Consider the following 25,246-nt stretch of genomic DNA (forward strand, 5'->3'; position numbering starts at 1 on the left):
ACTTCAAAAAGACTTTAAAATTTCGATCTAGCTTCACTGTCATGAATAATGAAACCTGGCCTAAATCTTTGAAATGAGATGGAAAATGACTGCTGCTGGTTTTTATACCACAATAAAGTGTGTGGCTTATATCAAGGAAGGTTCTTAACAGAATTGTTAAACACGAAGAAGAGTCACCCATTTCCTGTCATTAACAGGCAAATGATGCCCATTTGCTGATCCTTTATGAGATGGCAGGATGTTGTTTGCCATCTTAACAAAGATTAAGGAAATAATTGCTTTTTGAAGCAAACTCATGCTATAGAAAGAAACGTTTTTGAAAATGGACGTTTTTTGAGACGTTTCAAACTTTATATGGTTTTGTTGCTTAAAAAAAAAAATGATGTGAGTGTGCTTTGTACAAACCCAAATCTGTGAAGTTAAAAAATCTGGAAACAAATTTTTTTAACTGTTTAAAATCTTCTGAATGGATTAATCAAGTGTTTTTTAGACCCATTTGTTAAAAATGTTAAAATGCAATTGCTTCTAATTACTTTGTAAAATTGTCTGTTGACTTTAGGGAAGATAAAATTTGATCAGGTAAATATCAGCAAAAGTCCTGGCACACTTGTGGGATGGAACTGAAGAATGAATATTGTGATTTAGTAAATATTGCCAATGACATTTTTCTTGCATGTGGATCTGTGTGTCTTTCTGAGGTGTATTTTTGGTAATGGCTGCTGTTAAAATCAAATATGAAAATATACCCAACATAAAACCAAATCTTCAAATCATTGTATAACAAAGTGTTATCTCAAGATTTTTAATAAGCATGAATAATATTACATCATATTTTTTTCCAATAAAAATCCAATTTCAATATTTTGAGAGAGAAGCACTCATTTTAGCAGTTTTAAATTTATTAGTCTAGAGTTGCACATAGAATTCTCATATTTAGAATAATTGCCTATTTGTGATTTTTCTATTTGTTTTAATAAACTTATTGGAAATTTGTCTAGTTTATTACTTTTGTTTCAGAGAACCAACTCCTTTAATTTATCTGTTTCTAATTCATCTCTCTCATTATTTCCTTTTTTGTTTTCTTTATATTGTTATTTTTCTAAGATGTTAACATTGAACATTGATTAGTATTTATCTTTTCTCTTTAAAATAATGAGAGCACTTAAATATCTCACATTTTATCTTAATGCTACATTGCTACACCTCATATGCTTTTTTAAAATAAGAATTATTTCTATTTTCGTTATTTTAAAGATTACCTATAATTTAAATTTAAATTTTGATATAGGAAGTATTTAAGAGAGTATATAATTTTTTCAATTTTAATAAAAAAGTTCTGGAGACCTAATGTACAGCATGGCAGTTATGGTTAACAATATCATATTATGTATTTGAGAGTTGCTGAGAGTAGATATTAAATATTCTCACCACCAAAAAGAAATGGTATGATGGAGGTGTTACTTAATGCTAAGATGTATCAAAGTGTATCAAATCAACACATTGTACACCTTACACATACACAATGTTATATGTTAAAAATAGCTAAATAAAGCTGGAAAACATCAATTTTAGCTTTTAAAATATCGAGTTTTTAAACTGTTTCTGCTTATATACAGCTGTGCCAGACCTGCATTTGAAAACTTTTACTGGTTTGCTTTGTGGTCTTATATTTGATAAATTTTTGTTAATATTCTACAGACATCTGAAAAGTGATCTCTGGTGGATGGGGATGGGTTGCGTGCAGACACAGACAGACATGTGCGTGCGCGTGCGCGCACACACACACACACACTCTAAATCAGCCTTCATAGAATGATGTTTACCTTATTTATATCACCTTTATTTTTATTTTTTGTCTTTGAAGTCTTCGGCAATTTTTTAGCACCATTTAAAATGTTTTTCTTTACATTTAAATTTTTTTCGCTTTATAACAGTATGATCTGTGATACATAGCAGTTCGATTAATATATGATCATTTTGGAGTTGACCCTTTTTAAACATAATATGACATCCATTGTAGCTCAGTGCTTTTTATTAGGAATTGTTATGAAGTTAAAACCTTTTTATCTTTTACCTTTGCCTTAAAGTCTTTTCCCATAATTTAATCTGTAAACTTCTCCACTCATTTTACTTTAAGGGACGCTGTAAGGGAAGCCAGTTGGCTGCTTGCTGGTCTGAAGGAAGCCGAAACCCTTTTGTTTATTCCTTTGTGGGTAATCCGCATTTTCTACCTCGATGCTCTGCGGGTTTTAACTCATCCTTGAAATTCAAAAATGTCACAAGGCTATTTAGTTCTGTTAGTGTGGTCACTAAGCTAATGTGGATTCTTTTCCTGCTATAAACACAGAAATGATGGATAAAATATAACATAAATTTAAATATGTAGGTCTTCCAGTCTTTTGCCTGCTTGCCTACTTATTTTTCCTTCTCCCTCCCCCTGCTCCACTCTGAATTGTAGGAACCCATCCTTGCAAGCTGCATTTCCAGATTCCCTGGCCAAAGGGAGGTACCAGCAGGAGATGAAAAGGTGGGAATGGAAATAAAGGCTCCCCACCCCTACCTGCCCTTGACGAATGTCTCCAGCAGTGCTGATCTCTCAGGCTCCTGCTGGATCTTGGCAGAGCAGAGTACCTCCTTCTGTCCCAGTTTCTGTTGGGCAGCCCCTTCCATGATTCTAGCTCCTTCTGGGCACCCCAACTTTGAGGTTCTGGGAAATGCTGACTTCTCCATATGTTTCTCTAGACTAGGGGTAGGAACAACTTTCTGCTATTGCTAATTGTGCTGAACATACTCTGTTGGGCTTTTCAGCTTTTCAACTACTCAGTAGATAGCTCACTGTTTTAAATCCTTTTACTGAACTACCTGACATGGGCTCTGTCTTCCTGATACACTCTAACTGGTAAAATAAGTGTGAAAGGAAGGAAGAAGAAACACAGAGCCCCAGAGAGGAAGTGTAGGAGCAGATGCTGCTGTAGAGTAAGAAAACCCAAAAGGGCTCTGGTAGTTGGGAGATTTAATGTCCAGGCAGAGACATAGTCTCGAACCTGCAATAAGCAGGAAGCAGGAACCGAGAACCTTGTTTAGCTGCCCTTCCAATAAAAGGGAATTGACGCAGTTGGCCCACTTCTCAGCAAAGTGACAGAGAGGGTTATTTCTGCCCCAAATTATGTCTGCAAAAGAGAAAGCCACCAGTGATGAATCAGAACTCCAAACCTATGCCTCAGGATGTGTAGCCCAAATTTATACTTCCTATGTGGTGCAGGTATTTTAAGAATGAATTTACAAACTGGTCCTCAACTGGTGAAACACCTGTGGCAACTGTGCTATGGACATAGATCTCTGAGCATGTGTAGCTGCAAAGAGAAAAGCAACACCTACTAAAGATGCTGCCAGAGTGCCCACAAAAAGTGACAAAGTATACTAGGAAACAGTTGACCACTAGGAAAAGTGAAGTACAAAAAGGAGGATTAGTGCCTGAAAAAATTGAGACAATAGAATGACATTCCCAAAGAAAACATGAAAAGGTAAAAGAATAAAAATTATAATGCAAGATTCGTACTCGATGAAAAATAAGTGGTAGATTTATAAAAACCAAATTAAACTGCTAGAAATGGAAAAGTCATTTAGATGAAAAACTCAGTGGATAGATTAAACCATAAGTTAAATTATAACTGAAAAAATAATTTAGGAACTTAAAAATACTTTTGAAGGAATTGCTTATAGGATACACAGAGAAATAAAAATACAAAAATTAAAAAGAGTTTAAGTAACTTGGAAGATGTTATAATGTATCGATTAAGGTTTAGTTCAAAGACTAGTAACCACTCTGTGTATTTTAAGCAGTAAGGAATTTAATACGGGGTATTTGATGCTTACAAAATTGCCGAAGGGCTGAAGGATGGAGTTTAGGTGGGTCTCCAGGATAACTCTGAGAGTAATTCAGAGTCTACCCTCCAGGAGAGTTACCACTACTGAGAGTGCCACTGGAGTGTGCTTGCTGGTCCTGCAACTTTCTCTTGACCCTCTGAAAGCTGGAGAATGAACTCTTGAGGCTACGACCTAAAGATTCAGAAGCCATTGTTATCCTTACTGCTATCACCGTGACTGCTTCTTCACAGCCAGGGAGCTGGAGTGTGGACAATGGAACGTTGTTGCAGGAAAACGTCATGTTTCCATGACTTTTCTTTCCTGTAGAAAAAGCCAGAAGTGGTCAGAAAATAGGCCCTCATCCAATAGGCATGCTGAAGTCAGCTCATACCAGCTTGTGAAAGCCAGTTGTTAAATTTTCAGGAAAGTTGTGAGCAGATTAGTAAACATAGCCATTTTTAAATAAATGATAAATGAAATATAAACTTACATTCTTAAATAAAGTATAAACTTATCATTAAATTATATCAAAAAACAAAACTTATCACTTCCTCATTTGATTACACTTCATTGTTATCTTTGATTTTGTGGTAAATTTAGTCTATGGCAGTGTAAGATGGAAATACTGTATAGTGATATGCTGATATACTCCTGCATGTCTCTTCACAAGTCCATATTCAGTGACATCATGCCGATGGCTTGAAATTAGCTGTTTGGGAGTATCTACACCATGGAAGTAAGAAAATGCTGCAAATTAAGACTTTTTTTGAAACCCAGTTGGAAAACATTTACCAGTATTACGGCTTTCATCTTGCTTCTATATTCCAAACTTGTAAAAGTGCTTTAATCTGGAGGCTAATCCTCATTTAGGACTCTAGTAGCAAGAGAATCTGGAAAAGTTATTAGCTCTTCAACTTCTTCAATTGATGGAGTATGAGTGGATGTTGAATGAACCAATCGAGAGTATCAAACTTGAATAAAGAGGGCCAGCATACATCTAATAAGAATTTATGAAAGAGAGATTATAGAGATTGGAAGAGCCTATATCTGAAAACATTGAATTGTCCAGAATGAGTATTAACAAGTGAACAGCAAGTAGGCTTCTCATCAGCAACAAAATATCTTCAGAGTACTAAGGAAATAATAAATTTATAATTTTCTACCAAGTAGAACTATAATTCAAATGAAATTGAAATCTTTTTTTTTTTAATTTAAGACAAAGCCTTACGAAGATTTCCACTTGCTGCTGCTCAATGAAAGAATTACTAAATTCCCCTCACTAAATAGAGAACTGAACCCAGAAGGAAAGAGTGTTCAGCAAGAAGCAGCAATGAACAGAGAAACTGGTCAACTTGTGGAAAAGTCTAGATAAGCATTGGTTGTAAGATGTAACAATAACAGCGACAGCAGTAATGACCGATTTTGGGTTTTTAAAAGTAAGGTTGGACAACAATAACATGGAAAAACTAAGCAATCCAAAACAACCTAATAGATAAAGATGAAGAGCAAATTTATAGGAGAGGATATCAGAATGGCCCAGAACCGTATAACAAGATGCCTAAATTAGCAATCAAGGAGATCTAAGTACCAAGTGCTGGCAAGGCTACCGGGAAATAGACATGGTGTTAGGCTTTTTGGTGGGTCTGTAAATTGCCACAACCACTATGATGGTTTTAAAATATGGTCACAAATTCTTTGATAGTCCATCTTTCAAAAGGTGGAGCCCAATTTCCTGTTCCATAGATGTGGGCTGTACTTGGCGACTCACCTCTAATGAATAGGATGTGGCGAAAGTGATGGTGTGTGATTTCTGAGACCAAGTTATATAAGTTCCCTCCTTCAGCCTCTTGAATCACTTACTTGCCCTGGAGAAGTCACTTGAGTGGCCTTAGGTAGGGGCCAATAGGAAGTGAGACCTTTGGTGAACAGCCAAGTGAGTGAACTATCTTGAAAGTGGCTCTTCCAGCACCACTCCGCCTCCTGATGGTGGTACCCTTGGTCAATGTCTTGATTGCAACCTCATGACACCTGCTGAGCCAGAGCCACTCAGCTCAACGACTCTTGATTCCTGACCCACAGAACCTTTGAGATAGTGTGTGCTGTTTTAACTTGCTAAGTTCAGGGGTAATTTGTTATGTAGCAATAGATAACTAATTCACTACTTTAGAGAGCCATTTGGCAAAAATCTGTAATATTTTATCTAGGTATGTAGGCTAGAGAAGTCTCTGCAAATGTATACAAGGAGCACACGTGAAGATATTCATTGCAGAATACTTTTTCTTTCAATTGGATAATGGATAAATAAATTGTAATGTTTATAAAGTGGAAAACTATGAAGCAGTTAAAAATAAATTAACGAGGTATATGTGTATGGATTTGTATAAAGCTCTAAAGTCTAACAGAGTAAAATGTGCAAGTTACAAAAGCATATATATAGTGTGATATTATATATTTTTAAAGACACATACAGCAATACTATAGTATATTCTATATAGTTACATCCAGTGTAAGAAAGTTTAGAAGCATGGACAGAAGGATACATTCCATTCCAGAACAGAGTTGTCACAGGGGAGGAAAGAAGGTAGAGGAATACAATAGGTGGGCAGGCCTTCAATGTGTAATATATTATTTCTTAAAAAAAAAAAACCTAAAATAAGGCAAAATACTAGCCTGGTTGGTGGGTCTGTGGGTGCATTACATTATTTACTGAAATTTTTGTTGGTTTTAAATATTCTTTGTTGCTCTTAATGTAGAGTTCCATTCTGCTACTTTTTTCAGATTTGTTCTTTGCTTTGCAAAGGCTTACATTTTTTTCCAAATCAGTTTGCCTCACAGCAAACTCTTTTCTTTTTGTCTTGATATCTCCTCACCTTACTCTGATATTCCTTTATGAATTTGCATTCTTATTTCATAAGCACTCTGCTCTCTGAACTTGTTTTTAAGGACGTAATCAGAAACTAAAATTGTCTTCTAATATCACATCATTATTGACAATATGCTTTTCTGCTTTACATCTTTTTGAATGTGCTTGCTCCTCCAATGACGAAGAACTTTTATACAGACCCCCACATTGGTGTTTTCTGCTTATTCACTGCTGTCTGATTTGAGCTCCGTCTAAACCTTGTTTGCCAACTGGCATGCCCCTGCAGGATCTTAACAAGGGAACACAACTGTTTTATAAGTACTTAGCAAAATGCCCAGTGTCTAGCTGGCATTAATCTAATGTATCTTCGCTGGATCTTCTTGTCCTCATAACTTAACTCTTGGATTCTGAGGAGGAGACATACATTTTTGAGGGTATCTAGGGCCTTCTGCAATTTTTTAAAATCAAAAGCAATACACAAACAAACTATAATATTTCCCATAGGTCATTGTTTCTAAGGTCCTTCTCACTGACACTTGTGCCTGCAGAGAATTTCATATCTTCATGTGCAGGGCCCATGCCCCAGACCCTTCTGTTCCTAGCTATGTTGCATACTGGTAGGGGTGATCCCTGAGTAGCCAGAGGAAAGGGGTCACTGCTTCATAGTGGTGATAAGGACAGTGGGGATTTGACCCTAGCTATTTTTAAAAAAGCAATTCCAATATAGTTGGAAAGGTGAAAGTCTGATGTCATAGTTGGCCATCCCCAAGTCCCTGAAATGGGAGAAAATTTGGTTAGATAAAAATCTCTTCTCTTTATCTCTTCACTATCTGACTTTATCATTTAGTTTCTGAATTCAATGCGTGGGCATGTCACTGATTGTCATTCTAATCCTAACTGTGCTGACTTAACGGGAGCTTCTTCCACACCCTGCCATTGGTGCTGTCAGGAATATTATTAGTTTTGTGTGCCTTTATGGGTATATTTAGAGGAATTTGACAAAGGCTCTATCAGGGTTAGCTAGGCTCTTTAAATGTTTAGAATGCAAGGTCAGTGTTGCCCTTTGTATGTCTGTCTGGTAATTAGAGGACAAAAAGCTCCGACAAGTCTGCAGTAGATTCCACGCATACTCTAGGCACTCTACGAAAAACTCATACTTCACCTTCCTTTCAAAGTCCATCTAAAACTTAAAAAAATTTTAAGTTCTTTGAAAAAGTTTCAGACAAGTAGAAATGCATTTATTTCTCTAGATGTCTTTCTTCCCTTCTCTCTGTGGTTCATTACAAGAAATCTATGTAATTTAAAGTTCTGTAGAGCAGTACTTCTTACACTATTTGTGGGTAAGGACTTGTTTATTTTATTTTATTTTATTTTATTTTATTTTATTTTATTTTGTTTTATTTTGTTTTATTTTATTTCTTAAGTTATAGTACCCGGAAGACTGATGCTTTTGTAAAATACAGTAAGAATGAATTACTGGAAAAATATAAAGCAAAGATATTAAAAAATTGAGTTTGTTGGTCACATGCTTAGGTGTGGGACAATGCTACATAGGTTGCTATAAAAATTTCAATGCTGTCCCTGAAATTCCTGTTTTTATCTCATTGCAGACCAGCAGTGTTTGACTGGCAGTGGTCCACAGAGCACACTTTGAGTAGCACTGCTATAGAGGCCCTGCAAAATTGTGTTTTGGCACACTCTTTGTCCATAACAATAATAGCAGACTACAGCAATATGCCTGGGTTTTTGGTGCTGTAGAGAAAAAATGAAAGGTGTATTCATCTAGGTTCTCCAGAGAAACATAACCAATCCGAGGTATATATATTTATAAATGATTGGCTTACATGGTTGCGGAGGCCGAAAAGTGCCACAGTCTGCAATTGGCAAGCTGGAGACCCAGGAGAGAGATGATGGTGTGAGCTCCAGTCTGAGCCTGGGTTGGAGTCCAAAGGCAGGAGGAGACCAATGTTCCAGCTTAATAGTCAGGCAGAGAGAATGAATTCTCCCTTCCCCTGCCTTTTTGTTCTATTCAGGCCTCCAACAGATTCACTGAGGCCTCCTGCACGAGGGAGGGCAATCTGCATTACTCAGTCTATGGATTCAAATGTTAATCTCATCCAGAAACATCCTCAGAGACACCAGAATAATGTCTGACCAATTATCTGGGCACCCTGTGGCCCATTCAAATTGACATATAAAATTAACTGTCACAGAAGGGCATCATATCATGTCACTGTGAAAGGGGCTCTTTAGTTTATTACTCTGCCAAGAAATGTGCCAGTTTCTTGACAGGAAACACTCCTTTTGTTTTTAACCTCCTGACACCTTGTACATTATGTGACCATAGAACCAGGCTCCTTGGTTCCCAGGAAATAGACTCTTCCTCAGTTCCAGTACTTTCCATTCAAACAGCCTCCTCCTGATTCAGGTAGCTGCCTCCTGACACCAGTTACCACTCACCAGGATCCCTGGCACTCAGCCACCCACACACTGGATCCCTCAAACCATGGTGCAGAATGCCATCTAGCTTCTCTCCAAAGCTCTGCCATGTCCTCAATGACCCTCCTTTATAACTCAGCATGTTTTGTCCTCAATCTACTACATCTGTGACTTCCTTTCCCCCTGTATCCTTCTTCTTATAATTCTTAGTAAATAACTACTGATGATATTTATTAAGAATGTGCCTGGTTCTAAGTCTGGTGCTTTCCATATCTTATTTTATTTCATATTTACAAAAATACTATTCAGTACATATCAGAGGAAGAAACTGGGGCTTACAGAAGATAAGTACCTTATTTACAGAGGAAGAAACTGGGGCTTACAGAATATAAGTACCTTACCTACATGGCTATTAAGGGCAGAGCTTGGATTTAAATCTAACACTGTTTTTGCCCCCAAATTCCTGACTCTTAATCATGAAATCATATTGCCTTACAGAAAAATTGTTCACATAATAAACAGTCACTTAGATAATATTTCTCAATGAGTAAAATTGCCATTGGGAAAAAAATATATAAATATTTGTTCATTACCCTCCATATAAGGATCCATCTTTAAGTTTTAGCTCAGGACCATGTTTGTCTTTGCCAATGAACTTGTATCTTCCTTCACCAAAATGAATCTCTTAAGCTTGGATTTCCCCAGGCGGCTTGGAGTGAAATTTAGTCCTTAATTGCAGCAGCCATTTTTAGCTTACTTGAAATAATGTTCTTCCCTTTCTTGAACATGACTTAATTTATCTATATGGATGGTTCAATTGCACATGTTTTCTTTCCTACTAGATATTGAGCATTTTGGGTGCAGAGACTGAAGGAATTGAATCTGTACCTAATTTTGTAAGCTGCTTTTTCCAGAGGCAAATTATGTTGATATATCAAAAAGAATTCAGTTATGACCAGTTTTCTCTGCAAAGGACTTAACATTTATTCTGTGACTGAGCTGGGGCGTGGCTTAGATATGTTCTTTTGACTATGAACTTGCTACTATAGCTATAAAAATTTGTGGGGTGGATCTAAAGCCCAGACAAGCAGGTAAAAGGTGATAATGGGAAGATATTTACAAAATGCTTAGAAACTAGAGTGATAAGTGGTGAAATGGGAAGGAATGCTTTCAGTGCCTGGACTGATCTAAGCCCGGATCCCTGCAGGTAGGGAAATTAGATTAGATCAGTACAGTGTTTTACCATGTTTACAACGGACTTAAATGATGGTTAAAATAACAGTTGATGAGACTGCTTGGGTTTTGGAGCCAGTGCACACAGGAAGCGTTAGCCAGCATTGACTTCTCATTTTCTGGACCATGGGAATCAAATCTTCGCTCAGATGATCACAGCACATGCCCCCAAATCAGGATTGGCCTTAGGAAAAGGGAGAGTGGCCCTAACTCATACTTTTGATAATTGCTTTTAACCTGTTTAGTCTGAAATTTAACTTGGAGAAAAGAGGAGATGGTAATCGAAGTGTTCTTCCAGAGAAAGATTCTTGTTTTTTATTTACATGCAAGGCTAGATTTGGCTTAGGAGAAGGAAATCTGAATTGTAATTAGCTGAAGACGTATGCCTTATAATTGGCAAATGTGTGTGCACTTTGTAATGAGCATCCTGTCATTCGCGATCAGCCTGTGGATGTATGCTTTGTTAGCTGTGAAGAGTTAGGGTGTTTTGGAGGTGCCATGTGTCTGTTTTACTTTTTGGGCTCCAGAACATTTGTGAGAGTTGTCCCAGTTGTTATGATGAATGAAAAGTACCTTTGATAGAAATAGAGAAATCAGAAAGTGTGGCTCATATTTTAGGAAGATAATTAATTCATTTTTAGACATCTTGATTTGAAATGAGAGTTTGACATCTCAATGGAAATGTCTGGGCTCAGCTGAGGCTGCTTGGCTGAAACAGCACTTAGGAGGCTTGCCTTCCAGATTCTTTCACTCACTGGATTTGTGCTCTTGGTCAAGCCCTGGAACTTTTAGGAGTCTCTTTGATTGGTCTCTAAGTCAGCAGCTCTCAGCCCAAATAAGGGCATGCTGGTGTGTGCTCTAGAGTGGGAGGAATATAGTGTCCTACTGGCCTGTCACTCAGTATTGTCCCAGGGAAAAGAAGACAGGGACCCCCACTCCCTGGTGCCTGCCTGCTCCAGCATCCCATGAGCAGGGACAAATGCCATTGTGTGGATTTTTCTGAGTCGGGTTTGAGACTCAGCAAGGTTTGAGTGTCTTGAACATTCATCTTCAAAGAATGGCCTTCTGTTGCTGTCTTCCCGTAATTTATACCTTGTTATTCAGCAGTTCCCAGAGGGGCTGCTTAGGCCACTCCAGCTTATCCTACAGACATAAACTTTAGTGCTGAAAGGGACTCTGCAGATGACTTATGTGGATAATGATAGCTGTGTGGGGAGAGAGCTCAGGGGTCTCTTCTCTCCCACAGAGCCCTTGGCAGGGAGGCCCTCAGCCTCTGCTTGAATGTCTCCAGTCATGGGAAGTGTAGCCCTTCCAGTGCTGTCCAGTTCACTTTCTGGAAGCTCTGTTAAAAAGGTGTTCTTTACCCATGCCCTGTACTTCCTACCTATTCCCTACATCTGATCAGCAGTTCAACAGTCCTCTTAGCCCTCTTTCCAGATGGGGAAGCAGAACCTGACATACTCAGTGGCTTGCTCATAACAGAGAGACGTGCTCTTTTCATTATAGAGAGGCCCGTCTTTCTAACTGCCTTTCCTTTTTGTCTTCTGTGCCTGCCCTTTCATTCTCCTACCACATCCTTTCTGTCCCCTTTCCCTTCACCGGGAGGTCCTGGGCTGCCTTGCATTGTGGGAACTTCTGAGGCTCAATGGTGGTCATCTGGGCAGAGGAGCTTTGCCTGGAGGATTTGTTAGTCTAGTGTAAAGGGATGCTTTAATTTACTGGGAGAGTGCTGGAAGCTGCTTAGATCTGGGACACTTTGAGCTATCATCACAGTTACAGCAGGGCAAGTGTGAGTGGGGCCTCAGGTGTGCGCTCACAAACCACTCATGCATCCTAGTCAGGCGTGGGGGCTGCTTGTCAGAGGCACAGACTTATGCATATATACTTAGAGGCTAGCGTTCCCTACCTGCCTTGAGTGCTTTGTGAATAGAACACCTGCTTTACCTGGGAAGAGTGCAATGCTAGGATATCTACACCGTCACAGCCAAGATGTCCAGCCCCTGGGCAGCCTAATATTTCTGGGGTGTGCCGTCCTTTCTTATGAGAACTGAGAAAGAGTTTAACAGGTCAAAGAGAGGAGCGGAGAGTGCTCTTATTTGCATGGAGAGACACCTTGATGATGACATGGTGTCCCACAGTCTGCAAGGGCAGCATGCTCAAATTTATAATTAAATGGGCAAAATGAAGTAAGACCAAATGAAGGAAGGGATAGAATTTGAGATCATTTGAGAATTGTTCAGATCACGGGTGCCCTGGAATTTTCTGACTTTCTTGCTAGAAATGTTACTATTTAAAAGATAACACTGGCCATCCGAAAAACAGGGTGGTCCTTTAAGGAGGAAAAGGAGGAATGAATGATGATGTCTTTCTTTCCTCCCCTCCCTTCTCTTGTGAACAGGGAGAAGATGCCTTTCCACCATGTGACCGCTGGCTTGTTGTACAAGGGGAATTACCTCAACCGATCTCTCTCTGCTGGCAGTGACAGTGAGCAGCTTGCTAATATCTCTGTGGAGGAACTTGATGGTAAGGAGCCTGCCCTGTCTGGGAGTTTAGCCACCTAAGGGAGACATTTGTGGCTATTGTGCACATAAGGTGAAAATACCAGGCTCTGGCCACCAGTTGTGGCTAAGTCTAACTGTAGTGCGACAAGAAAGAATTCACAGATAAATTCTGCCTCAATGACTTCTTTGTGTGGGATGGACCTTGCAGCTTGAAAAACCTACAGTGGATATTTTGGTTTCCTTGGATACTAACGGGGAGGGGGATAGCCTTCAATACCCCAAATGTATTTTCCAGTTTATGGAATCTATCACTGGTGGTGGTGGTGTGTTTTCATATTGTCATTTACGATGGAGCACAGCTGTGGGGGAGGATCAAATCCTACTAATGGCTATCCCTTGACTTGTGGCCATGGTGCTTTGAATCTTGCCCAGATCAGAATCATCTGGAAGCTGTGTTGAGCAGGGAATGGACAGCCATTATTTTTATTGCCTCTGTTCCTTTGTAACACAGTTCAGTGCTGGGTGTTCAGGGCAGGGTTAGGAATGGGAAGAAACCTGAGAATACAATGACTAAGTTGGTCTTGGGACAGTGTCCTGTTGTATCCCCATTGGTCAACCAACCCCAGATAAAAGAAATTAAAGGGAGGAAGGAGGAATTTTTTTCTAGGATAGAGAATTAGGTTAATTCAGCCAGATGTTTGCTTAGGTGCACATCTGCTGAGGCCAAACCAGAACTGATTTTCCCTGTATTTCTTGTAACACATTTTAAAACATGAAGTCTAAATTTACTTTCTGAAATAGAGAAGTCCAAATTACCTCAGATGGCCCACATCTTTGCTTTTAATTGTAATGGTCCAAACCAGTGCGCTTTCTTTGCATATGTTTTTCATAGGTGGAAGGTGGGAAGATTCAGCTCTGGTCCAGGGAAGGCAAACTTGTTTCACGATGGGCAGGAGATGAGGAAATTGAAGGATAGGGCCATATTATAGCTTTTCCTGCCCTTGACCATTTTGTTCCTGTGTTCGTTTAAAGGCTTGCTTATTTGCATGATTGAACAGTGAAGTGGCAGAGGCTGGTGGGCTGGGTCCAGAAGAGAGGCTGGGGATGTCAGATGAAGTGGGAATGATGTAGGCAAAGCCAGGCTCCCTGGAATCAGCAGCTGCTTGCTGTGGTCTGGACAGAGACTAGTGGCAGAGAGGTGAGTAGGACCCTCGGATTCCCTGGCCTTCAATTGGCCAGAGAACAGGCAGGCAAGAAAGTCCTGACTGCCTCCAAGTGACCCCGTCTGGTGACCACAGAGAAGACTGAGGCTTGGCTGGTATGATTTGGCAGGTGAGGTGAGGCTCAGGCTTTCCTACACCCCAGGTGTCCACTTGCACTGGAGATTAGGGTAGGGGTGCATTGATTTGGTGGGTTTGCTCTTGTGTCTGTGTAGGTACCCTCCTGGGTTTATCAGTTAGCAGGAGCCTCCTGAGTGGAAACCTACTTAGCAGAGGCCGTGATAACTAGCAGCTCTTCAAGAGGCTAAGATTACAAACCAAATGAAGTTTGAAAATCATCTGTGGCCTTCCCATATTTTGCTTTCCATTTACTTTCTTCCTCCTTCCCAACTTTGCCATGAATAATCAAGAGAGGATTTCTCTAAGACTTCTCAGAGCAATGGCTTTTTCTCTGTTAAATCTGGGCTACCTCTAGGGGTTTTCAAGAGGACCACTGGCTAGATTTCAGCCCTTCCCATCTCAAGCACCTGGCTGAAACATCCTGCACATTCTTGGTCAAACATGAGAATTCATGAACTGTTTCACTCAGGTTCAGGCAGCAAAAGAACTTTTCAGCAGGTGAGATGATCAGGGAGTGACTCTAATAGCCCTCGAGCCCAGGTGGGCTGGCTCAGGAGTGAAGCCCTGAGTAAAATGAAGTTGGAATTTAAGGCCTGAGGCTCGCTGGTAAAGACCTGTGTTTGTCCTTCAGAAGGGTACTCTGGGCTCTTAGCCTGGAAAGGAGCCATTTATTTTCTGATGGAAGATTCCTTTTACTTTATTTTTTGCCAAGGTGACCCCTGAGTTATGACTGCTCATGCTTTCCTACGAACATCATGGGGCTCTGGGCAGGGCTGTGCAGATGTGTGCTGAGTTTAGAGCAGGCAGGCAGGGTCTGAAAACCAGCTGGCCTGAATCAGTTCAGATGACTGCACGTTGGTTGTCTAGGAAGCCAAAGTTTCCGAGGTTTTGCCTGTTTGCTGTTCTCTTGGGGCTGTCTCATGTCAAGCTGAGTCCTTAAGTCCTGCTGCTCAAGGCCACTCATTTCTCCTCAGTGGTCCCATGGTGCTGCACAGGGAGTTAATGTGTTGGACACTGAAGCATCTTTTGTGGTCCAGCTACCTCAGGTACTGATGTTACTTGGGTACTGTCCTCACTCTCTGCTCCCCCTTCCTCACCCTGCAGCCTCCTCCACCTGGTTAGTGTGTATTACCAGGAATGGGATATTCCTTTTCTTCAATGTAAAGGTCAAAGGTGCCCTGTCTATGGGTGGGTCCCCTCTGAAAACAGGAATGGCAAGAGTTTCTCTCCATGCAGGCTGTCCCCAGCTGCCATTCACTCCAGGAAGTTTCTGTGTTTTCTCTTTACACAAAGCTCAGGAGAGGATAATGCAAAGTTGCATCAAGTTGTTCAGACTGGATTTGGAAATCACCCAACAAACAAACTTAGCTATGATAAATTGGTTGAGATGTTCATTCATTCATTCATTCATTCATTTATTCATTCCTGTGCATTCATTCATTACAAGAATTTTTACCCAGGTGCTTTCTGGGTAGAGGAGAAAATCAAATAAGTGTAATATTCATTGCCTGTTGGCAAGGAGTTTATAATCTACCCAGGGAGTTTATGTATATACAAAATTAATTAGCAGTATCTTGTACTTTTATACTCTCATGTGAAATTTTATTAGACATACCAATTATAATTTTTAAAAAAGTTTCACAATGCTATTTATTGAATAATTTTTGATGCCATCTTAATCTAAAACAGTATTCACTTGTATCTGAAGTTCATTCATTTTCATAAATACATAGCGTTCCATTGTATATAAATATACCTCAATTTCTATATCCATTCTATTCAGGATGGATATTTGGATTTCCAGTTTGGGGCTATTTAGATTTAATCCAGCCATCTCCCTTCTCCTCCCCTCATGGCTTCTTTATAGGAGTTGTGAAAAGTCTAGGTATAAGTATACCATATTATTTTTGCCAATAACAATGGCAAAAGATTGCTGTCTTGGGTCTCCATCTGAGCTTAGGTTAGTTTGCTCTCAATCTTTGATGGTTATTTCTGCTCTTTCTTTAGGAGTACCTCTCATTTTAAAGCTAGATTTTCATTTGCTTTTTTACATTACACACTCTTTTCACATAATTTTTCTCTTTTTGAACTTTCGTATTTTGCATTCCTTCTTGAGTGTGTCTTCCACATCACTGATTTAGTTGTCTGCAGTCATTAAAAATTTTTTTTTAATCATTGCTTTAAGAGCCTATTTTCATTATGTATGAAATGTTTTGTTTCCTTGTAGCTTGATTTTATTCCAGTAGCTCCCCCTCCTTTTTATTTTTTAAATTTAACTTTTGAGTCAAAATATAATACAGAAAAGTATTAGTGTACAGTCAATTATTATTGAACATGAACACTCATGCAAGGACTATCCAGGTTAAGGAATGACCAGCACCCTAAAGTCGCCCTGGAAAGCCTCAGTTCCTCTTCCTCAGAGACAGCCATTGCCCTGACTTGTTTAATTGTGTTTATGTTTTCCCTTCATCCCAGTGGGGTCATGCCATATAAATTCTTTTGTGTCCAGTCTATTTTCATCAACATTATAGTTGTGAGACTCAACCATGATTTTGAGGGCAGCTGAAGTTCATTCATTTTCATTAATATATAACGTTCCATCATATATAGCTACACCTCAATTTATCCGTTCTATTCTCAGTGGATATCTGGGTTGTTTCCAGTTTGTATCATTAGGATATAATCTAAACCATCCCCCTTTTGTTACTGTAGTTTTAGGACATGTACTCCTCATGGCTCCTTTTCCTCTTTTACTGGGGCCATATTGCTTTATTTTCTCCCAATTCTGTCTTATTGAGAATAACTTGGGTGCATTTATGCACATCTCTTCTGTTTCTTGTTATAAATAAATAAATAATAAATAAAAGCCTTTTTATCCAAGTCTCACAGCTAGTGTTACCTGTATTTTCATTAGAACACGTTTTTTAATATGGTTCTTTTTACTTTACTCTGTTCTACTTTGTGATTCAACAAAATTCTTTGTAGGCCCAGTATCTGTGAGCAAACAAGGTTTGTCGTCTTTAGGCTTTTTTGTTCTATTTTCACTTTATCTCAGACCTTGCTTGATTTTCACCTGATTAGCCCCAGACTGGAGACTCCAAAAGACATTCATCTAGTCCACTGCTGGACAGGAGAGGGATCTTGATTACTCATACTGTTGGGGTCACTCCCCATGCCACAGAATTACATAACTCCTTTGTTCTTCCTCTCTCCTGCTCTCCTTCCTGTTCCCAAACTGATATCCAGCATTCAGTGACCCCAGGTACATTCTGGTAATCATCTCTTCCTCACAGATAATCCAAGAAGGGACACACTAATCCCTGGCTCTAGCTACTCTCAGAAGTGTGTTTCCTAAAGGAGTTTAGAAAAGGGGTGCTGCTGAGGCGGGATCAGGTGGGGAACAGATCCCCATGGAAAACAGTTGCTACGAAATAGGGAGTGGCTTCTTGATTTGCTGGTCAGTGTAGCCTCTGGGTCCCTGGCAAGGGAAAACAGTGGTGGTGAGTCCAAATCTTCCTTTTGTGTGTGCCCCTGTAGCTCCTAGGATGGGGGGAAGTTGTATTGCTCCCGTTAGTGTTGCAATTAACTATTACCATTGCAATTGTCCTCAGGTTCTGAGTGTGTTTGCAAACTCCAAAGATCCAAAGCCATACAGATTCCTTTTATTCTCCAAAATTGTCCCTCCTCTAGAATGTTTCCCAGGAAATTGTATCATATCATCCCCAATCAGCCACAGTGGTAGTTTGGGAGTCATTCTTGATTCCTCTTTTCCTCTTACTTCCTACATATAATTGGCAAAGTCCTGCATATCAGCTAGCATTCCTTCTTCTTTGACCACATTGCTATTGTCTTGGTCAGGTCCCCACCTCCTAGACAACTGTAGTCACCAGGAGTTGATCTCCTTGAACCTCATCCATGATATCACCCTGCATCAGTTCAGCTCCATTTCACTGGAGGGGTGATCCTCAGTTACACACCTGATTAGGTTGTCCCTCTGCTGATGACTCTTTTTTCTTGTCATACAAATATATATATATATATACACCACACGCACATATTTAATATTCTTTTAATATTTAAAATTTTTTTTCCAGTCCACAGAGGTTTTGGAAAGCACAGTAAATATCTATATACTCTCCATTCAAGCATTAACATTGCAGCGTCTGCTTTCTCCTTTCCTCTCCACACACACATCCACATACACACACGCTGATCATTATTTTAGTTCTAGAATTTTTAATTTGGTTCTTTTTTATAGTTTCTATTTTTCTGATGAAATACTCCGTTTACTCATTGAAACAGTATTTTAAAAAATTCTTTGGACATGTTTTCCTGTATTTATAATAGTCTTTAAAAGTCTTTATGTGCTAAATCCAACATCTAGGCTCTAGGACATCTTGGGGTTGGTTTCTATTGTCTTTTTTTAGATTATGGTCAAATTATTTATTTACTTTTTGCATGCCTACTAATATTTACGTATACACCAAATATTGAGAATATTATGTTCTAGAGACACTGAATTTGTTATATTTCTCTGAAGAGGGCTGATTTTTTCTCTAATAGGTAGTTCAATCCCTAGCTGACTACCTTAACCATGTGTAGGTTTAATGTTATCATTCGTTAGGGTAGATCTGTGGAAATCCCAAGGTGGTTCCCAAGCCAATCAACCTTGGTAGGATCTCAAACTTCAAACTCAGTCTTCCTTGTGGATCTGGTCAGGTTTGTTTCAGGTTTGGTTAGGGTGAGTCTAAAGTATAGTGTGTTCCTTACTTTTAGGATGTGATCTTTATAGTGTCTCAGCTAGATGCCTGGGTTACAAATGAGGTTTTTCAGACATCTCTTAGGGCTGTTTAAATTCTAGTATTGGTTTCTTTTCTTCTCAAACTCATAGCAGCTGCTTCCTGGTAATTCTGGTTTAGTATCAAATGCACATGTGTAGTCTAGCCTTTAGCTAAGTATTCATAGGGAACCCACACACAGGCTGCTGGGGCCCCTTCACTGCATAATTTTCTTTTCTTTGCTGCCTTATCCCACAGATTCTAACTCCTTCAGCTACCCTAAAGTAGAAATTGTCATTGGGATATTGCCCCCAGGCAGAGAGCCAGGATGAGTATGGGGCTTGCCCTGTGAATTTCCCTTTTGTCTGCAATTATGGTCCCATACTGCCTGCTGTCTAGTTCCTGAAAACAGTTGCTTTATATATTTTGTCCAGTTTTATGATTGTACAGCTTCTGTCAGAAAAGATCTGTCTACCTGAGAAACACTTATTCATTTTTTAAGTCATCACTATCATTGTCATCGTCGTCATCATCGTTGTCATCATAGCTGCAGTTATTGAGTATTCACTGTGTGCTAGGAGCTGTTCAAAGTGCATTATATGAATTAACTCATTTAATTCTTTTAATAATCTTATGCAGTTACTATTATTAACCCCATTTTTGCAAATGTGGAAAATGGAGATGTTAAAACACCTAGTCCAAGGTGGCGTAAATAGCATGTGTTGGAACTGGGATGCAAACTGCCACCTGTCTTCCTAGCTTATGCCCTTGAATTTTTATGCTTCAAATTCTCCTCCTTGCTAGATAACACTGTTTGTGCCTTCCCTGCACCCTCATGTCACTATCATATATATCACTGCCACCACTGTGACACATGGGTGAGAACTTGGCGGATTAATCAAACTTTTAGTGGGTGGAGAGATATTTTTAAAGCTCTGTGTGAGTCCAGCATGCTCCTCACTGAGAGCAGAGCCCCAGGAAGGGCTGGGGATGGGCATGAGTTTATGCTAGAAGGGGGCTAGCTCCTGTGCCATGCATTCTGAAGAGTTCCTCCTCACCCCATCCATCTAGTCCATCATATATTTTCTTGTAAAAAAGACTCTCTTCCCCACCTCCTTTTTTCTTTTCTCTACTTTTGCTGGTTGATTTAAAAATCTCAGAGGCACACGGCTATTTGCCTTTTTTGAGACACTTCCTTCTACAGGCTTTTCAAGAGGGGTTTATAAGAGGCAGAAACATTACTGTCACAAGAACAGAAGCTCACAACTCTTATCTGAGAAGGCTGATGGCTCAAAGTTCAGTCCTCCAGAAGAGGCAGTTAAACATACACAATGAACCACATCATCTGATGAGGGTAGCAGTACCAGATATACAGCTTTGTGCCCAGCCTAGGAATTAGCCTCACAAGCTGGGTCTTTTATCTACATGGGCACCTTCCTCCTGGAGGCTTGACCTGCCTTTGAGACTTGAGAGGGAGTCTTTTATGGAGAGTTATGAAACTTTATTCTCAGAGCCACAAAGGGATTTCTCTGATGGTAGCTGCTTCCAAGGGCTTACTCCTTAAAGGGACATTTGTTCAAGTTTTCTTGTAGTTTTCTGCATCTTGTTCTGAAAATGTATTTTGATAGCTATGGCCAAGAAGGAAATCTTTCCTTGCCACTATATGGTACCTATTTCCAAAAGTGATAGAGACATCATGATAAGAGAAAACATGAACTACAAAGACTGTCAGAATAGAAATAAAAAACAAAAATTCACATATAAAGAGGAGGAAAAATATCACAGCCTCTAAAACTAATACATGTGATGAGTATGAAATTTAGCTCCAAACTTCCAATTGGTTGAGGCAAGATGGTCACATGAGTTACATTATTCCAATGACAGCCTTAAAATGTATTGGAAGAACAGTCTTTTCATCCATATTTTAAATAGGCACCCGTGGCCCATAATAAAAATACCTACTGTACGAGTATTGTTATTTTAGAAATGCTGGTGGCTTTCAACTTTTTCTCACCCTGAAATTTCTCGGGAACTTTAAAAAACCTAGTTCCACTAGTAATAGTGGCTTATGATAGTGGTGACTGTCAATGGAGGGAAAGGTGCTAATCTTAGACTCTCCAGATGCAGAGAGACAAGTGCAGATTGCAGTTTAGAAAGCCTTCCCATCAGATGATTCTAAATATCTCCTGTAGAAAATGTTTCTCTGGTTCCTACTCCTAAGAGCCCAGCTTGAGATAGTAGGCAGAAGTGATACCTTGGCACAAAAGTTTAAGAACCTACATCATAAAATGACCTTGACTGACTTGGGATATCTGAGGAATAGGAGTTACCAACCATTCATTTTTATCATAAGTTTGAAATTGTTCTTGCTGAATCTTCTACTTTCAACAGAAATGCATCCTAATAGATCTACTAAGGTAATTAAGCCCAATAGTTCTCCAGATAATTAAATAAATTAACCTGTCGAGTGGAATTTTCAGCATTATCCATCTGGTTGCTGAAGAGAGTTTGCCAAAACTCATTATTTTGGAGTTGGCTTCATTGATATTGAGCTGTTTCTCCTGGTGGTAATTGGCCAACAGCAGGTCCAAACGTTTCCTGGTACTACTCACGGGTTCGATGTTAGCAATATGTTCTAACAGGGATGGTTCACTGGTCTTTCCTTTTCTCAGTGGCATCCAGGGCATCTCATCTAAACACTTCCCCAAATCATTAAAAATCAGGTTATGAGGTAGGAATCAACCATTTGAAATAGTTTTTTCTCTATCAAGATGGTCATCTCTTCTTTCTCTAATTTTCAAGGTGGAAGAACACTGAATTTACATTGAGACTTATATTGCTATATTGCTGTGTAACAGATTACTCCAAATGTCTTGGTTTAAAACAAACAAAAAAAATTTTATCTCACAATTTCTGTGGATCAGGAATTCGAGAGTAGTGTAGATGGCTGGTCTGACCTAATGTCTTTCAAAAGATTGCAGTCAAGATATTTATTGGGACTGCAAGTATCCGAAGGCTTGACTGGGGCTGGGGAATACAATTCCAAGCTCACTCACATGGCTGTTGGCTGATGGCCTCAGTTGCTCCCATGAAGGCCTCTCTAGGACTGCTTGAGTAACTTCATAATTTGAAATTTGGCTTTTCCTAGAATGAATGATCATTTTATGACCTTGTCTCAGATGTCACATATTGTCACTTCTGCCACATGTATTTGTTAAAAGTGAGTCACTAAACACAGCCTATACTTAGCTTAAGTGGATTAGGCTACATCTTTTGAAGGGAGGAGTATCAAAGAAGTTGTAGGTAAATTTTAAAAGCACCAAAGACAATGCAAATTAGCTTAGAGATGGTACCTAGTTATTAAATTGAAAGCTAATGAAATGTTATAAAAAGTTCTAAAATCAAACTTAGTGGTTTCTTTATGCGGTGAAGAAGAGAGGACCAATGGCTATTGGTACAAAACTAAGAATTCAAGCCTACTTGATTTTTTATCATTTATTTTTTTATTAATTTAATGTGGGTAACACTTGTTAATAACTATGTAAATTTCAGGTATCAGCTTATAAGGCAATGTCTGTGTACTTATTTTGTGCGCACCACTCAAAGCCTAGCCTTCTTCTGTCACCAAATATTTGATCACCTTTACCTTGTTCATCTTTCTCACAAAACCTACCTGATCTTGGCAGAGTAGGGTCTTTGGAGTCTGTAAGATCTTGGTTCCTATCCCAGTTGTACTACTTAGCAGCTGCTACAGAGATGGTTAGCTCTTCCCCAATATAATTTTTCCTTAGTAGCAAACATTTTAGCTAGACAAATGGGTGGTGGAATAAAGACTACATTTCCTAATCTCCTTAAGAGCTAGATAGGGCCATATTAATAATTCTGGCCAATGAGATATAAGCAGAAATAACATTGAGTGACTTTAGTGCCCTCTGCTGCTTCTTTTTCCTATCCTCCTTTTTATTACTGGATGGGAATGTCATCATCTGATGCTATGAAGATAAAGAATTTCACCTTTGCATGACAAAGTAGTGAGTTGGAAGGAGCCTGGGTGCTTGAGAATAGTGGAACAGAGAGAAACTAACTTCTATTATTTTTTTTTTGTCACTCACATCTGAACCTAAACCCACCAAATGAGCAGCTGTGTGACCACAGAGAAAAAAATCCAACCACTATACCAATTTTCCAATTTTTAAATTAGTGTATTATATATACTAATACTTTTAAGAATCTCTTTCTTACTATTTTTGAAAAGGAAGTTCTGTAGAAGATTAGAAATAATGGAGATCATACACACACACACACACACACACACATACACACACGCTGTATTTCTAATTTATCTGTCGAAATGTAAAAGGAAGAGGTTCAACAGGACAAGGGGTACAGCCAGCAGGGAAGACTAGATGGCAGAGATTTAAGAGGCCTTTAAGAGCATATTAGCATTTGGTGAATTTGTCCCATCTTTGAGGGTAGGGCCCATATACATCATGTTTATCCCTGTGAACAAACAGAGTGAAGGCGTAGGCATGCAGTGACTGTTCAAAAATACTTGTTGAATAAATGAACTTCAGGTACTCTGATAAGAGGAATTTGTCCCAATATGAGCAAATTGTTCCTGATTATTCATTCTCTGACAAGAGTGGAATTAGAATGAGCAGTGAATCATGGTTGATGATGCATGGCATTTAGAATCAGATGACCTACTTCAATGTTCCATGAGATTTGTCTTTCTCACCTGTAGAAGGTGGATAATAGTATATACTTTACAGGGATAATATGAAGGAATATATGCAGAGGGAATATATTGTGTATTTGGCATGTAGTAAGTGCTCAATAAATAATAACAGTATTAGTATTAGTAATTGTTGCCATTGTTGTTATGACGATGATAATGATGATGATGACCATGAAAACTATAATGACAAGACACACCAGATGAGGGATAATCACTCCCACCTTGCGGCAAGCTGGCTCTTTAGAGGAATAAGCAAAACACTATGCATTTGTCCTGTCAGGACAGGTACACTTCAGAATGTGAATGCCCCTAATTGGAAAGACCTATTAATGTGGAAGTATCTGGACAATTCATCATGATTCTCTATCTTAGCATTACACCCATAAGGACAACTTTCCTGACCCCTTCGACCCAACCTCAGGACTTCATCTTTCAAAAACTCTGTCCTTATTTATATGGATCAGAGTCTAAATGGCCAAAGAAAGGAGAGGAAAAGGGACCCAATGACATTGGCTTCTAAACCTTGGATTATCCTGAGAAATAGAACCAGGATCCTACAAGATCTGGGCTTGTACATGGGAAACATCCATGGATGGCTGGAAATTCAGGCCTCCAGGTCCTCACTGTGATGCTCTTAAGATTCAGGGGTGAATATGCCCATAAGTCTCCTTTAAACAAAACGATATATCCTACATATTTATATAATGTGTTGGAAGAAAGACGATGATGTTCCAGAAATGGGGAGGCTGAAATCATGGCCAGATGATCAGAATTCATATCCCCTCAGAAAAGGAACACTGTCGGCTCTTCGACTTTAACATATTGGAGGAAAGATTTCCATTCCCTCCTCTCTGAAGTGATAACTTGTGTTGGAATTGTGATGGTTTTGGAAATGGAAGAGCCCAGCCATCAGTTCATCTGGGTGTAGCTTCTGTGCAAAGTAGCGTCCCTGTTTCCTATTGTTCCTTTTCCCAGTATCTTTTCATTAAGGGTTCCCCTAACCATATTCAGTTAAAATTCAAGGTCATTTTTATTTTAATGTTTCTTCTAAACTCTAAACATCAACTCCAGTGTTAATTGTTTGTTTGTTACATTAAAATTCTATGGTGATATGAGAAAAGTGTCTTACCCCCACCCCCCATAAAGCTGCTAAAAAAAAAAATGGCCCCAGAACCTAAAGGAATGCTGGCGTAGGGAGTGTGTCACCATTTGCATGCTCAGGTGTAGGAATAGTTGTTAGGCTGGTACCAGTTGGCTGTGCTTTTCTGGTTAATGCTCTGCTGGTATCCAGTAAAATGAGCCTCAGGATATGTAGCTCACCTCAACCATCTAGGTTGTGATCTAGCATCTCTGTCTTGAAGAATTATAGGAAGGATGGGTCCTAAAATTCTTGGTCTAGTGCCACCAAGCAATTTTTAGGAGACTTTAGAAAGCTCAATCTCTCTGCCATATGGTGCTTAGGTAGGGGAAGTGGGGAAGGAGAGTTG

General features: G+C 39.3%; 1 protein-coding gene across 6 annotated transcripts in view; it reads left to right on the plus strand.

Moving 5' to 3' along the window:
- CALN1 (calneuron 1) overlaps positions 1–25,246 on the plus strand; it is a 520,980-nt gene that overhangs the window by 133,511 nt on the left and 362,223 nt on the right. For 5 of the 6 annotated variants that reach the window (XM_016138511.2, XM_016138512.2, XM_016138515.2 and 2 more), the window contains one exon: positions 12,801–12,925. In XM_016138511.2, coding sequence (XP_015993997.1) covers positions 12,801–12,925 — 125 coding nt within the window. Of the gene's footprint in view, positions 1–1,406; positions 2,528–12,800; positions 12,926–25,246 lie in introns of those variants that run through there. The other variant, XM_016138513.2, reaches the window with a different exon arrangement.

The sequence above is a fragment of the Rousettus aegyptiacus genome, unplaced genomic scaffold, assembly GCF_014176215.1.
Source record: "Rousettus aegyptiacus isolate mRouAeg1 unplaced genomic scaffold, mRouAeg1.p scaffold_m13_p_8, whole genome shotgun sequence".
NCBI classification, from domain to species: domain Eukaryota; kingdom Metazoa; phylum Chordata; class Mammalia; order Chiroptera; family Pteropodidae; genus Rousettus; species Rousettus aegyptiacus.